Consider the following 12637-nt stretch of genomic DNA (forward strand, 5'->3'; position numbering starts at 1 on the left):
GAGGGTGAACCTATCTAGGTAGAGCTTGGGGATGGCCCTATCTACCTAGATTCCTTTTTCTTTTCTTTTCTTTTCTTTTTTTTTTTTTTTTTTTTTTTTAAGAGAGGTTTTTGTTACAGGGTGAATGCACTCATTGGGGAGACAGAAAGCGAGAAATCACCCCCCCTACCCCCCGGGAATGGCCACACTGCAATTCCTTCTCTTCTCTTTCAGCATGCACACATAAGCACCCAGCATGAGTTTTAAGCTACCAGGTCCCGGACTTGAACCACACTTGACTTTGTGAGAGTCCAGCGATACTAAGCCTTCTGAATGTAATCAATATAACTTAATCAACCAAACATAATCAACATAACAGAACCAGCACCCTTGGCCCCACATGGGCTCCCTGGAGGTGAACGGAGTAGCTAAGACCCCTGACTAATGCACGCAGCCCCTGATCATCGATCCAGGGCTTGGAGTCCCCTGCAAGTCCTGGTAGCAAGTGACATGCTTACACGAGAAGGGAAAAATCAGGGCAGACTGGCCGGGTGTATGGTGGCCCTCTCTGGGTTTGCTCTGCCTTTTGGCATCTTCTCAGCCTTCAGTCTTTCTTTGTCCCTCCTGCCACCCCCTCCAAAGAGTCCCCAGCCTCACCCCATCGCCAGCAGTGTGCTACGTCCGTTCCCCAGCGTTGGAGCAGATACTGCTGTTGTCCTGGCTCCAGGGCCTTGTAGGTAGCAGAAGAGCAGGAATTCCAACCCGCCATCTGCGAAAAGATCCCAGAGGAGCTTGGCACCACACACGGGGTGGGGCGACCGCACCCAAGTGCTCAAGTGGCATTCTGCGTTAGTTCAGACGTGGCCTGGGTGGAGGGCAGGGACGGCGTGGCAGGGTACTCAGGGACCCAGTGTGTGGAGGGAGGAACTGAGGCTGAGCTTTCACGTCACACCCCTTGAATCTGACCCCAGGCCTGAAGGCTCGGGCCTGGAGGGGTCCCAGGTCCCTGTTTGGAATTCTTCCTGGTCCTCAGCTCCCTAAGCCCCCCGCCGGCTTTTTCATAAAACGTGTTGCACCAGGAGGCTGGGGGTGGATTGCGGCATCGAGAGTTCCTGTTGTGGGTGCCTGTCTGCATCTCCCTCTATTAATGGAAAAAATGAATTAATTACAAAGTATCCTTCAGGACCAGCAGATGGCTATGTCACTGGGCTCGCACATGGCGGACCGCAGTCAGAGTTCCAGACCCAGTGCATGCACGTGCGTGCCCAAAATCCCAAGAGGAGAATGGAGGAGAAGAGCTTCCCATGTGGCCTTTCCCCCTGAGGGGTGATTTCTCGCTTTCTCTGTCTCTCTGGCAAGTGTATGTGCCCTATAGCAAAAAATCTCTTTCTCAAAAAAAAAAAAAAGAAAAAAGAAAAAATAGTATCCAGCACAGTGTGCGAGTGGGGAAGGCCAGGAAGGAGCCACCAAGGCCCTCGGGTTTCCCCGGTCTGGAGTATGTGCCTCCCTCACCTCCTCCAGGCAGGAGACTGCAGGGTTGCAGGGTCAGGGCCCCATTTGAGAGCGTGCCCAGTGACCGAGGTGATAGAAGCTGGAGTGGGGATGTGGCAATCACAGCAAGATTTGGGGAAACGGGTTGCAGGATCCGGAATTCAGGTTGGGCAACTCCCCTGGGCGGAGCTGTGGAGAACCTCCCCTGGATGGGGTCAGTGTGGCCTCTCTGGTCCTTGTGACGCCCTGTCCTGGGGCCCGGCTTGGAGGACACGCTCAGAAAAGAATTGCCGACAGAGTGAAATATGGAGGCATGAGCCGGCTGGGGATTTAGCTTCACCGAGGAGAAACTGAGGTACAGGGAAGTGGGGGTGCGGGTGGTGATCACCGTGCTCAGCCTGGACCTGGGCCCCACGCTTCTTTCCCCAGCCCCATCACCTGACGGCGCAGCAGCCTGGGGGTGGCAGGCCCGACCACTGGGTCCCTGCAGGTCCCTGGCACTCTGTCTGCCCGGAACCTGGGAGCAGGAACCTTGCCCAGGCAGTTCCGAGCATGTCCGCCTGTGGTTTCTCTGGTTCTTCGCCAGGGGAGGAAAGCAGAGCTGTGCGGGCCAGCGCTAATTTACAGTGTCGTCGAAGCATGAAAGCGCTTCCTTCCTTCACCAGAATATTACTGAAGTAGGAAACTGACTTGAGAGCGGACGGCAGTGATACATATTTTTGAAAATCGAAATGATAAAGACAGTTTCAGTTTTTTTTTGTTTGTTTGTTTTGGTTCCTCATTAGCAGCAGGAGGAGGGCAGCAGGGCCTTCAGGGTGCGAGGACGCTGGTGGTCTGTTTTCTGTCCCTTCTCGAGGCCTGTGTGCTCTGCTGCCTGTTAGCCGAGCCTCGTCCCCACAGCTCTGAAGCAGCCTTAGGTTATGCTGTCAGCTGGACCCTGATAAAGTGCTCTGGAATGCCCCCAGTTCAAGCAGGTGGTGAGCCTGCACTTGGTTGTCTGAGCTACACGGCACCTGGCCTGGCCGAGAGGGAGACATGGTGGGGCGTCCGCTGTGGTCAGGACCCTGGAGCTGCTCGGGGGTGGCTCTGCTGGCTCTGATCGCTCCTGCTGCTGTAGTCAAGGCACACAAATCTGGATGACTTAGTGTCACTGTGTCCTGCTGTCATCCGGGCCACTGCTTGGCTTTGAGGGTGAGTCACTGTTCAGTTGGCCTTGCCTCCTCCTTCACTCATCCTAGCTGGGTAGAGGCCTTGGGAGGGCTGACCTCATGGCCTGGTGGTTAAGGGAGGTGGAGCCCACATGGCCAACCATGCAGTTCAAATCTTGGCCCTGATGGCTTGAAAAACATGCTGGGCATATGTGCCCGTTTTTCCACTCTTAACAGGATGGAAAAATGGAGGAGGGATTGTGGCATGGCCATGTCCCACTAGAGAGAGTTTTCTGACTGACTGACTGTCTCTGGTAAGCTCACGTACCCTCTGGCCATGAAAACAAAGGTCTCGGGGCCATCCAGTGATGTGGTTGGTGCTGCTGGATTCCACATGGCCAACCGTGTGGTGTGAGTCCTGGATCTGATCCAGTGGGTGGCTCATCTCTGGGCCAAGGCACCTGTCTCAGAGACGGTCTGGCTGTCTCTGGTAAGCTCCCGTCCCCTCTGGCCATGAAAACAAAGGTCTTGGGGCCATCCAGTGATGTGGTTGGTGCTGCTGGATTCCACATGGCCAACCGTGTGGTGTGAGTCCTGGATCTGATCCAGTGGGTGGCTCATCTCTGGGCCAAGGCACCTGTCTCAGAGCTGGTCCAGAAGGAGGATGAAGCTAGTTCCCGTAGGATGGGGTGGGATCCAGCTGCTCTTGCTCATGTTGTCCTTGGGATGTGGTCCCAAGAGTTGGGTTGGCAGAGCTAGGCAGAGGAGGGGTGGGGGAAGAGCACAGGGCGTCTAGGCATCCACCAGGACATGGTAGCCTAAGGGGCAGGGAGTAGGGGTCTGTGCCCTCCAGAAGCGACGCCACACAGAGATCCCCCTCACCTGTGGGCTTGCTCCCTGCAGGTCGGCGCACCATGTCAGTCAGCGTCCACGAGACCCGCAAGTCGCGGAGCAGCACGGGGTCCATGAACATCACCCTCTTCCACAAGGCCTCCCACCCCGACTGCGTGCTGGCCCACCTCAACACACTCACATGGCGGACCGCAGTCAGAGTTCCAGACCCAGTGCATGCACGTGCGTGCCCAAAATCCCAAGAGGAGAATGGAGGAGAAGAGCTTCCCATGTGGCCTTTCCCCCTGAGGGGTGATTTCTCGCTTTCTCTGTCTCTCTGGCAAGTGTATGTGCCCTATAGCAAAAAATCTCTTTCTCAAAAAAAAAAAAAAGAAAAAAGAAAAAATAGTATCCAGCACAGTGTGCGAGTGGGGAAGGCCAGGAAGGAGCCACCAAGGCCCTCGGGTTTCCCCGGTCTGGAGTATGTGCCTCCCTCACCTCCTCCAGGCAGGAGACTGCAGGGTTGCAGGGTCAGGGCCCCATTTGAGAGCGTGCCCAGTGACCGAGGTGATAGAAGCTGGAGTGGGGATGTGGCAATCACAGCAAGATTTGGGGAAACGGGTTGCAGGATCCGGAATTCAGGTTGGGCAACTCCCCTGGGCGGAGCTGTGGAGAACCTCCCCTGGATGGGGTCAGTGTGGCCTCTCTGGTCCTTGTGACGCCCTGTCCTGGGGCCCGGCTTGGAGGACACGCTCAGAAAAGAATTGCCGACAGAGTGAAACATGGAGGCATGAGCCGGCTGGGGATTTAGCTTCACCGAGGAGAAACTGAGGTACAGGGAAGTGGGGGTGCGGGTGGTGATCACCGTGCTCAGCCTGGACCTGGGCCCCATGCTTCTTTCCCCAGCCCCATCACCTGACGGCGCAGCAGCCTGGGGGTGGCAGGCCCGACCACTGGGTCCCTGCAGGTCCCTGGCACTCTGTCTGCCCGGAACCTGGGAGCAGGAACCTTGCCCAGGCAGTTCCGAGCATGTCCGCCTGTGGTTTCTCTGGTTCTTCGCCAGGGGAGGAAAGCAGAGCTGTGCGGGCCAGCGCTAATTTACAGTGTCGTCGAAGCATGAAAGCGCTTCCTTCCTTCACCAGAATATTACTGAAGTAGGAAACTGACTTGAGAGCGGACGGCAGTGATACATATTTTTGAAAATCGAAATGATAAAGACAGTTTCAGTTTTTTTTTGTTTGTTTGTTTTGGTTCCTCATTAGCAGCAGGAGGAGGGCAGCAGGGCCTTCAGGGTGCGAGGACGCTGGTGGTCTGTTTTCTGTCCCTTCTCGAGGCCTGTGTGCTCTGCTGCCTGTTAGCCGAGCCTCGTCCCCACAGCTCTGAAGCAGCCTTAGGTTATGCTGTCAGCTGGACCCTGATAAAGTGCTCTGGAATGCCCCCAGTTCAAGCAGGTGGTGAGCCTGCACTTGGTTGTCTGAGCTACACGGCACCTGGCCTGGCCGAGAGGGAGACATGGTGGGGCGTCCGCTGTGGTCAGGACCCTGGAGCTGCTCGGGGGTGGCTCTGCTGGCTCTGATCGCTCCTGCTGCTGTAGTCAAGGCACACAAATCTGGATGACTTAGTGTCACTGTGTCCTGCTGTCATCCGGGCCACTGCTTGGCTTTGAGGGTGAGTCACTGTTCAGTTGGCCTTGCCTCCTCCTTCACTCATCCTAGCTGGGTAGAGGCCTTGGGAGGGCTGACCTCATGGCCTGGTGGTTAAGGGAGGTGGAGCCCACATGGCCAACCATGCAGTTCAAATCTTGGCCCTGATGGCTTGAAAAACATGCTGGGCATATGTGCCCGTTTTTCCACTCTTAACAGGATGGAAAAATGGAGGAGGGATTGTGGCATGGCCATGTCCCACTAGAGAGAGTTTTCTGACTGACTGACTGTCTCTGGTAAGCTCACGTACCCTCTGGCCATGAAAACAAAGGTCTCGGGGCCATCCAGTGATGTGGTTGGTGCTGCTGGATTCCACATGGCCAACCGTGTGGTGTGAGTCCTGGATCTGATCCAGTGGGTGGCTCATCTCTGGGCCAAGGCACCTGTCTCAGAGCTGGTCCAGAATGAGGATGAAGCTAGTTCCCGTAGGATGGGGTGGGATCCAGCTGCTCTTGCTCATGTTGTCCTTGGGATGTGGTCCCAAGAGTTGGGTTGGCAGAGCTAGGCAGAGGAGGGGTGGGGGAAGAGCACAGGGCGTCTAGGCATCCACCAGGACATGGTAGCCTAAGGGGCAGGGAGTAGGGGTCTGTGCCCTCCAGAAGCGACGCCACACAGAGATCCCCCTCACCTGTGGGCTTGCTCCCTGCAGGTCGGCGCACCATGTCAGTCAGCGTCCACGAGACCCGCAAGTCGCGGAGCAGCACGGGGTCCATGAACATCACCCTCTTCCACAAGGCCTCCCACCCCGACTGCGTGCTGGCCCACCTCAACACACTGCGCAAGCACCGCATGTTCACCGACGTCACGCTCTGGGCGGGCGACCGCGCCTTCCCCTGCCACCGTGCCGTGCTGGCCGCTTCTAGCCGCTACTTTGAGGCCATGTTCAGCCATGGCCTGCGGGAGAGCCGGGACGACACGGTCAATTTCCAGGACAACCTGCACCCCGAGGTGCTGGAGCTGCTGCTGGACTTCGCCTACTCCTCGCGCATCGTCATCAACGAGGAGAACGCCGAGTCGCTGCTGGAGGCCGGCGACATGCTGCAGTTCCACGACGTGCGGGACGCGGCAGCCGACTTCCTGGAGAAGAACCTCTTCCCCTCCAACTGCCTGGGCATGATGCTGCTGTCGGACGCGCACCAGTGCCGCCGGCTCTACGAGTTCTCCTGGCGCATGTGCCTGGTGCACTTTGAGACGGTGCGGCAGAGCGAGGACTTCAACAGCCTGTCCAAGGACACGCTGCTGGACCTCATCTCGAGCGATGAGCTGGAGACCGAGGACGAGAGAGTGGTCTTCGAGGCCGTGCTCCAGTGGGTGCGGCATGACCTGGAGCAGCGGAAGGCCCACCTGCCCGAGCTGCTGCGCAGTGTGCGGCTGGCCCTGCTGCCCTCCGACTGCCTGAGGGAGGCCGTCTCCGGCGAGGCCCTCCTCATGGCCGATGAGCGCACCAAGCTCATCGTTGACGAGGCCCTCTGCTGCAAGACCAGGATCCTGCAGAACGACGGGGTGGTCACCAGCCCCTGCGCCCGGCCGCGCAAGGCGGGCCACACGCTCCTCATCCTGGGCGGTCAGACGTTCATGTGCGACAAGATCTACCAGGTGGACCACAAGGCCAAGGAGATCATCCCAAAGGCAGACCTGCCCAGCCCCCGGAAGGAGTTCAGCGCCTCGGCCATTGGCTGCAAGGTCTACGTGACCGGGGGCAGGGGCTCCGAGAACGGCGTCTCCAAGGACGTCTGGGTGTACGACACCGTCCATGAGGAGTGGGCCAAGGCGGCGCCCATGCTCATCGCCCGCTTCGGCCACGGCTCGGCCGAGCTGGAGAACTGCCTGTACGTGGTGGGTGGGCACACCTCCCTGGCGGGCGTCTTTCCGGCCTCCCCTTCTGTCTCCCTGAAGCAGGTCGAGAAGTATGACCCTGGGGCCAACAAGTGGACGATGGTGGCCCCCTTGAGGGATGGCGTCAGCAATGCCGCGGTGGTGAGCGCCAAGCTGAAGCTCTTTGTGTTCGGAGGGACCAGCATCCACCGGGACATGGTGTCCAAAGTGCAGTGCTACGACCCCTCGGAGAACCGGTGGACCATTAAGGCCGAGTGCCCTCAGCCTTGGCGGTACACAGCCGCCGCCGTCCTGGGCAGCCAGATCTTCATCATGGGCGGCGACACAGAGTTCACGGCCGCCTCGGCCTACCGCTTTGACTGCGAGACCAACCAGTGGACACGGATCGGGGACATGACTGCCAAGCGCATGTCTTGCCATGCCTTGGCTTCAGGCAACAAACTGTACGTGGTAGGTGGCTACTTCGGGACCCAGAGGTGTAAGACCCTGGACTGCTACGACCCCACTTCGGACACGTGGAACTGCATCACCACAGTGCCCTACTCCCTCATCCCCACGGCCTTTGTCAGCACCTGGAAGCACCTGCCCGCCTGAGGAGGACCGGGAGCCCAGCCAGGTGAGCGCTAGCAGCCTAGGTGAGAGGGCATGAACGCACCTGGCTTGCTGCCACTCTGGGAAAGGTTGTCACCTCTGTGTCTGGCTTGCAGTTGACCTTGAGCAAATCACGCACCCCTGCAAAGTGTAGACAGTGACCTTAGACCCGCACGGTGGTCCCCACTGAGAGCGCTTTGATAATGCTGTGTCATGAGGGCAGGGTTTAAACACACGCACCAATTACTAGGCAGACCCCCTCAAGGCCCAGCCACCCTCAAGTTCAGTAATTTGCTGGACTGCACACTTCGCGAAGGCTGTCATGCTCACAGTTACGGTTTATTATGGGGAAAGGCTACAGATTAGGGAGGAATCGGGCAGGGTTCAGGAAGGTGGTTCCTCCCCGCCCCCCGCCATGCAATCAGGACACTTTTATCTCCTGGCATTGAAAGTGGAAACACATAGGCAGAGCCACCAGCCGGGGAGGCTCATGTGAGCTTCACGTTCTGTGGTTGCCCTTGGTCTATGTCATTAGACGTGGATGATTGGCCAGTCGATTGTGTAAGTAGGTCCTGTCAGTCTCCGGGTTGACTGATGCTGGTGACCGAGACCCCCCACTGCAAGCCCTATGGTGTCAAGGGTGACACGGATTACCTTGCAGAAGCTGAGGGTGGTATGGGCCAGGCCACCTGCTTCCCTGTGCGAGTGCTGACCAGACCACAGCCTGGAGCAGGTAGAGTTCAGCCTCTTTGAGCACCCAGGTGATTCCACTGTGCTTAAGGACTATACCCTTTGGACGAGCAGATGGCGTAATGGTTACATCGCTGGACTTCCATGTAGTCGACTGCAGTTTAAGTCCCGGGCCAGGCAGCTTAAAACTCAAGCTGAACGTGTTTGCAAGAGCAGAATGCAGGAGAAGGGGATTGTAGCGTGGCCATCCCTCTTGTGAATGTGTGTGGAGGGGCTGATTTCTCATACCTGTCTCTGTCTCTCTGGTGAGCACATGTGCCCTATTGGAAAAATTTCTCTCTTTAAAAAAAGAAAATCACACCCTGAGTCCCAGTGAAAACCAGAGGCGGCAGGTGGAGAGCCCTGGGTTTCCTGGGTCAGCTGTGTTCCTGGGGGAGTGCTTGTGCATTGTGTCTCCCTCCACGTGTGAGGTGGAGAGATGCTCCTTCCTCACACCGGGCAGGTGGGCCCTGCTGAAAAGTAGGCGCCTGGATCATGACAGATAGGCAGGTGGAGGTGACCGTAACTGGACAGCTGACAGACATACCATCTGCTCTTTACCGGGAGCTAGGAGGGACTTGAGCCAGGTCCTGAGGATGGTGAGGGGAAGGGAGCTGCTGGAGAAGGGTCGGATCTGGTGTCCCCCCCCCTTTTTTTTTCTTAAGAGAGATTTTTGCCATAGGCACATGCTCACTTCACAGACAGAGACAGAGAGAAAGTGAGAAATCACACACCCCTACCCAGGGGGATGGCCACGCTCCAATCCCTTCTGCTCCATCTCTCTGTCTGGATTTTGGGCATGCACGCACATGGGCCTGGCATGAGTTTTAAGCTACTGGGTCCGGGACTAGAACCACAGTTGATCACGTTTGAGCCTAGCGACAAAACCATTATGCCATTTGCTGGTCCCATGGGGGCAGAGTCTTCTTGTAGCTGGTGGTGGTGACAGGTCAGTGTGAAGGCCAGAGGATGGAAGCAGCACCCAAGCAGCCTGGCAGGCACTTGCATAGGGAGGGCTGGTATTGGGATGGAGGTGCCTGAGAAGGCCTTTGTGTTCTGCCCTGGTCAGATCCTGGGAAAGGGCAGTGCCTACTGCCAGCCCTGGCCTCTGTCCCAGCTCACAGCCCTCCTCCTGGGCCCTTCAAACCTGGCATGGGGGCTCTAAAGCTGGGGTATTGGGGTGAAGGAGATCTTGGGGTGCTGCTCTGCCTGCTGAGCTGTCACCAGCGGCTGTTCCCCAGGGGCCCAGGCCCTTCCCTGGCCCCTGCCATGCTAAGGGACTGCATGCAGGCCCAGCCCCCTGCAGCTGAGGTCACATGAACCCTGTCAGGAGCCAGCCCCAGTTAGAGAATAATTTCCTCTATGAACAGTGGCGGCCTTAAAGCAGTTGTTCTTAACCCTTCAATCAGATCCTGCCGAGCCTTCGAGGCTCTTAAAGGGACAGGGCCAGCCCGCAGCTGCGGGAATGCTGCAGCCCAAGGAACCAGTCAGCAAATGTGGGGGTCTGAGTGTGTGAAGGCGCCATGGGAACAGGAGGCTTTGTTCTCTGCCAAGGTTTCTGTGTGTTCTCTTGTTGGACTTTGTTCTCCTCCTCTGTGGGAGAAAACTTTGCTGGGCCAATTGCTTGTTGCCCCAGGGAGTGAGCATCAGAGGACGCTGGCATTTTGTGGTCAGTGCCTTGTGGCTGCTCTGGTGACAGAGGCGGCCAGGTGGCCACCCAGGGATAAAGTGCCGGCCTTGGGCAGTTGTGCCTACCACCCTCCAGATGGGAGGCGCCCACCCTCCTGCCCCTGCCTGGTGGGGCCGAGGCAGCCCTCGCCCTGTTGTACCTGGAGAATCATTTATCTTTCCAGGACTTTCTGATTCCAAGGGCCCTAGACAGGAAGCAGCATCGGCTTGTGGCTCTTGACTTTCAGTGGCGGCTTCAGCCTGCACAGGTCACTTCGCTTCCCGAGACTCAGCTTTCCCACCTGGAAAATGAGTGTAGAAACTGTTACTTGGGGCTCAAATGGAGATCCAGCGAGATGCTGGGTCCCAGGCCACTGCTACAGCCGGAAGAGGGTGGTGATCATGGTTTTGGGACAGTGTGGCTGTCAGGACCTCTTTTTTTTATTATTATTGGACAGTGTGGCTGTCAGGACCTCTTTTTTTTTTATTATTTATTTTTTATTTTAGATTTTTGCTATAGGGCACATGCACTTGCCAGAGAGATAGAAAGCAAGAAATCGCCACCCCCCAACCAAGGGGGGATGACCATGCTGCAGTCCCTTCTCCTCCATTTTCTTCCTAGGATTTTGGGCATACATGCACGCATGCCTGGCATGAGTTTTGAGCCTCTGGGCCTGGGACTTGAACTGTGGTCGACTACATGGGAGCCCAGCGACATAACCATTACGCCATCTGCTGGTCCCTCTGGGAACTGCAGATCTCGTGCCTAGCCCCCCTCTAGAATAGCTGCAGCTGCTATGGCTCAGGAGGTGCGTCCCAGTGCACAGCTGATGCCCTGTGGGTTGCTGTCCCATTTGAGTCTTCCCAGTCTGTGGGTGCAGAGCTTCAGGGCCCAAGGCCCAGGCGTCCTGGAACCAACTGAGAAGCCGGGCCTGGCCCCTGACCTCTCAGAGCTGAGTGCCCTCAGGGTTTGTGGGCTTTAGAAATGACCACGTGGGCAAGTCAAGTCGGGTTTCCTTCTGGAAGCTTCTCCTGTGCTTGTTGGATTGCTCTGTACCCTGGGCAGCCCATCTGGAGCTCAGCTCCAGGGAAACGCTGATGCTCACAGTGTGCATGCACACTGACCGAGCAGGCACCCTGCAGTTGCGAGCAGCATGACTGCCAGGACATCCCACCATGACTTGGCGTCTGGGCCGTGTGGGCAATAGTGCTGCAGTGCAGGAGTGGGAGCCTGTCTCCCTAGCAGTGCAGCCCAGTGAGCCCCTCCCTCCCTAACAGTCTGCAGACCCCTGCCTGCCACTCGATCACTGGGTCTACTGTCACTGACCTACTTTTTTTAAAATTCAGTTTTATTCATCAGCAGCATTATTACTATTTTAAAATTTTGACCCAGAGAGAGAGAGAGGGACAATGAGAAAGTAAACCACCCAATTGGGACCTGAACCACAGTCAGTCCATGGGAGTCCAGCACTGCCTTCACAACCACGCCACCTGCAGGCCTCTTGCCAGAAAGACAGAGAGAGACAGAAAGCGAGAAATCACCCCCCTTCGGGAGGGGGGTGGGATGGCCATGCCTCAATCCCTTCTCCTCCATTCTTCTTTCAGGATCTCGGGCACGCATGCACACATGCCCAGTGTGAGTTTAAGCCACCAGGTCTGGGACTTGAACTGCAGTCAATCTATTACGTGGGACTCCAGCGACATAGCCATTATGCCAACTGCTGGTCCCTCCATCTAGAGATTCAAACAGGCCACAGAACTACCTTGGGGCCTTTGCATGGGCCTTCCCTTCTGCCTGGACAGCTGTGTATAGCTGCAGGTCTTGGGTTAAATATGACAAGCTCCCACACCCTCCACCACAGTGGAAGTCCTGGTTCTAATCTCATCCGCAACTGTTTTTGTTTGTTTGTTTTTGCTAGAAGGCAGGTGTAGTTGCCTGAGAAGGGAAAGGAGAAAGCACCCCCTGGGGGATGACCACAGCACAACCCCTTCTCTAACATCTGTCCCTCCTTGCAGGATTTGGGAGAGCAGGCGTCTGCACCCTGCATTTCTCAAGCTGCTGGGTGTGGCCATGTGGGATCCCGCTGCTTTAACCACTAGGCTAAGGGGCTGGCCCTCCCAGTCGTTTATTTGGAGCACATCTCTCTTGGGATATAACCACACCATGTATTTATTTACACAAACCTGCAGCTGCTTCTCCCCATGGGGACAGTAGCTGGGTCTGTCTGCCCTCCTGCTTCCCGGGGTTACCCAAGGTCGCAGGCACAGTGGTCTGAGTGAATGAAGGACAGATGAGTCCTATTCCCATAACCCACGTTGCCCTCCTGCTTCCCGGGGTTACCCAAGGTCGTAGGCACAGTGGTCTGAGTGAACGAAGGACAGATGAGTCCTATTCCCGTAACCCACGTCGGAAACTATGGCTTGGGAGGTCACTGGATCCTGCACTCAGTCCTGTGCTGCTGCTGGAAGGTCACACCCCAATGTCACCTCACACCTCCGGACGTCGGGCCTCAGTGCCTGCCCGTCTGTAGGCTCTCGATTATCATCTTGTTCCAGTGCAGGACAGAATGTGTCCACTGATCGTATTCTCTCCTGTCCTCCACAGACTGAGCGTCCCTCCCTCCTGCGGCCGCAGCCCTCACTGTCGCTGAGGGGCCTGGA

General features: G+C 57.0%; 1 protein-coding gene across 2 annotated transcripts; it reads left to right on the plus strand.

Annotated features, from left to right (window-relative positions):
* Nucleotides 1–3863: 3863 nt before the first annotated feature.
* On the plus strand, nt 3864–12637 carry KLHL25 (kelch like family member 25). Of its 2 annotated transcripts, none has more exons than XM_006142665.3 (3): nt 3864–4281; nt 5802–7604; nt 12582–12637. In XM_006142665.3, the coding sequence occupies exon 2, from the start codon at nt 5813–5815 to the stop codon at nt 7580–7582; it is 1770 nt and encodes a 589-aa protein (XP_006142727.1). In that variant the 5' UTR covers nt 3864–4281; nt 5802–5812; the 3' UTR covers nt 7583–7604; nt 12582–12637. The 2 variants fall into 2 exon arrangements, with proteins under 2 accessions (XP_006142727.1, XP_027624885.1); XM_027769084.1 differs by lacking the exon at nt 3864–4281 and adding an exon at nt 4359–5117.

This window comes from Tupaia chinensis, unplaced genomic scaffold (assembly GCF_000334495.1).
Source record: "Tupaia chinensis unplaced genomic scaffold, TupChi_1.0 Scaffold000078_1, whole genome shotgun sequence".
NCBI classification, from domain to species: Eukaryota; Metazoa; Chordata; class Mammalia; order Scandentia; family Tupaiidae; genus Tupaia; species Tupaia belangeri.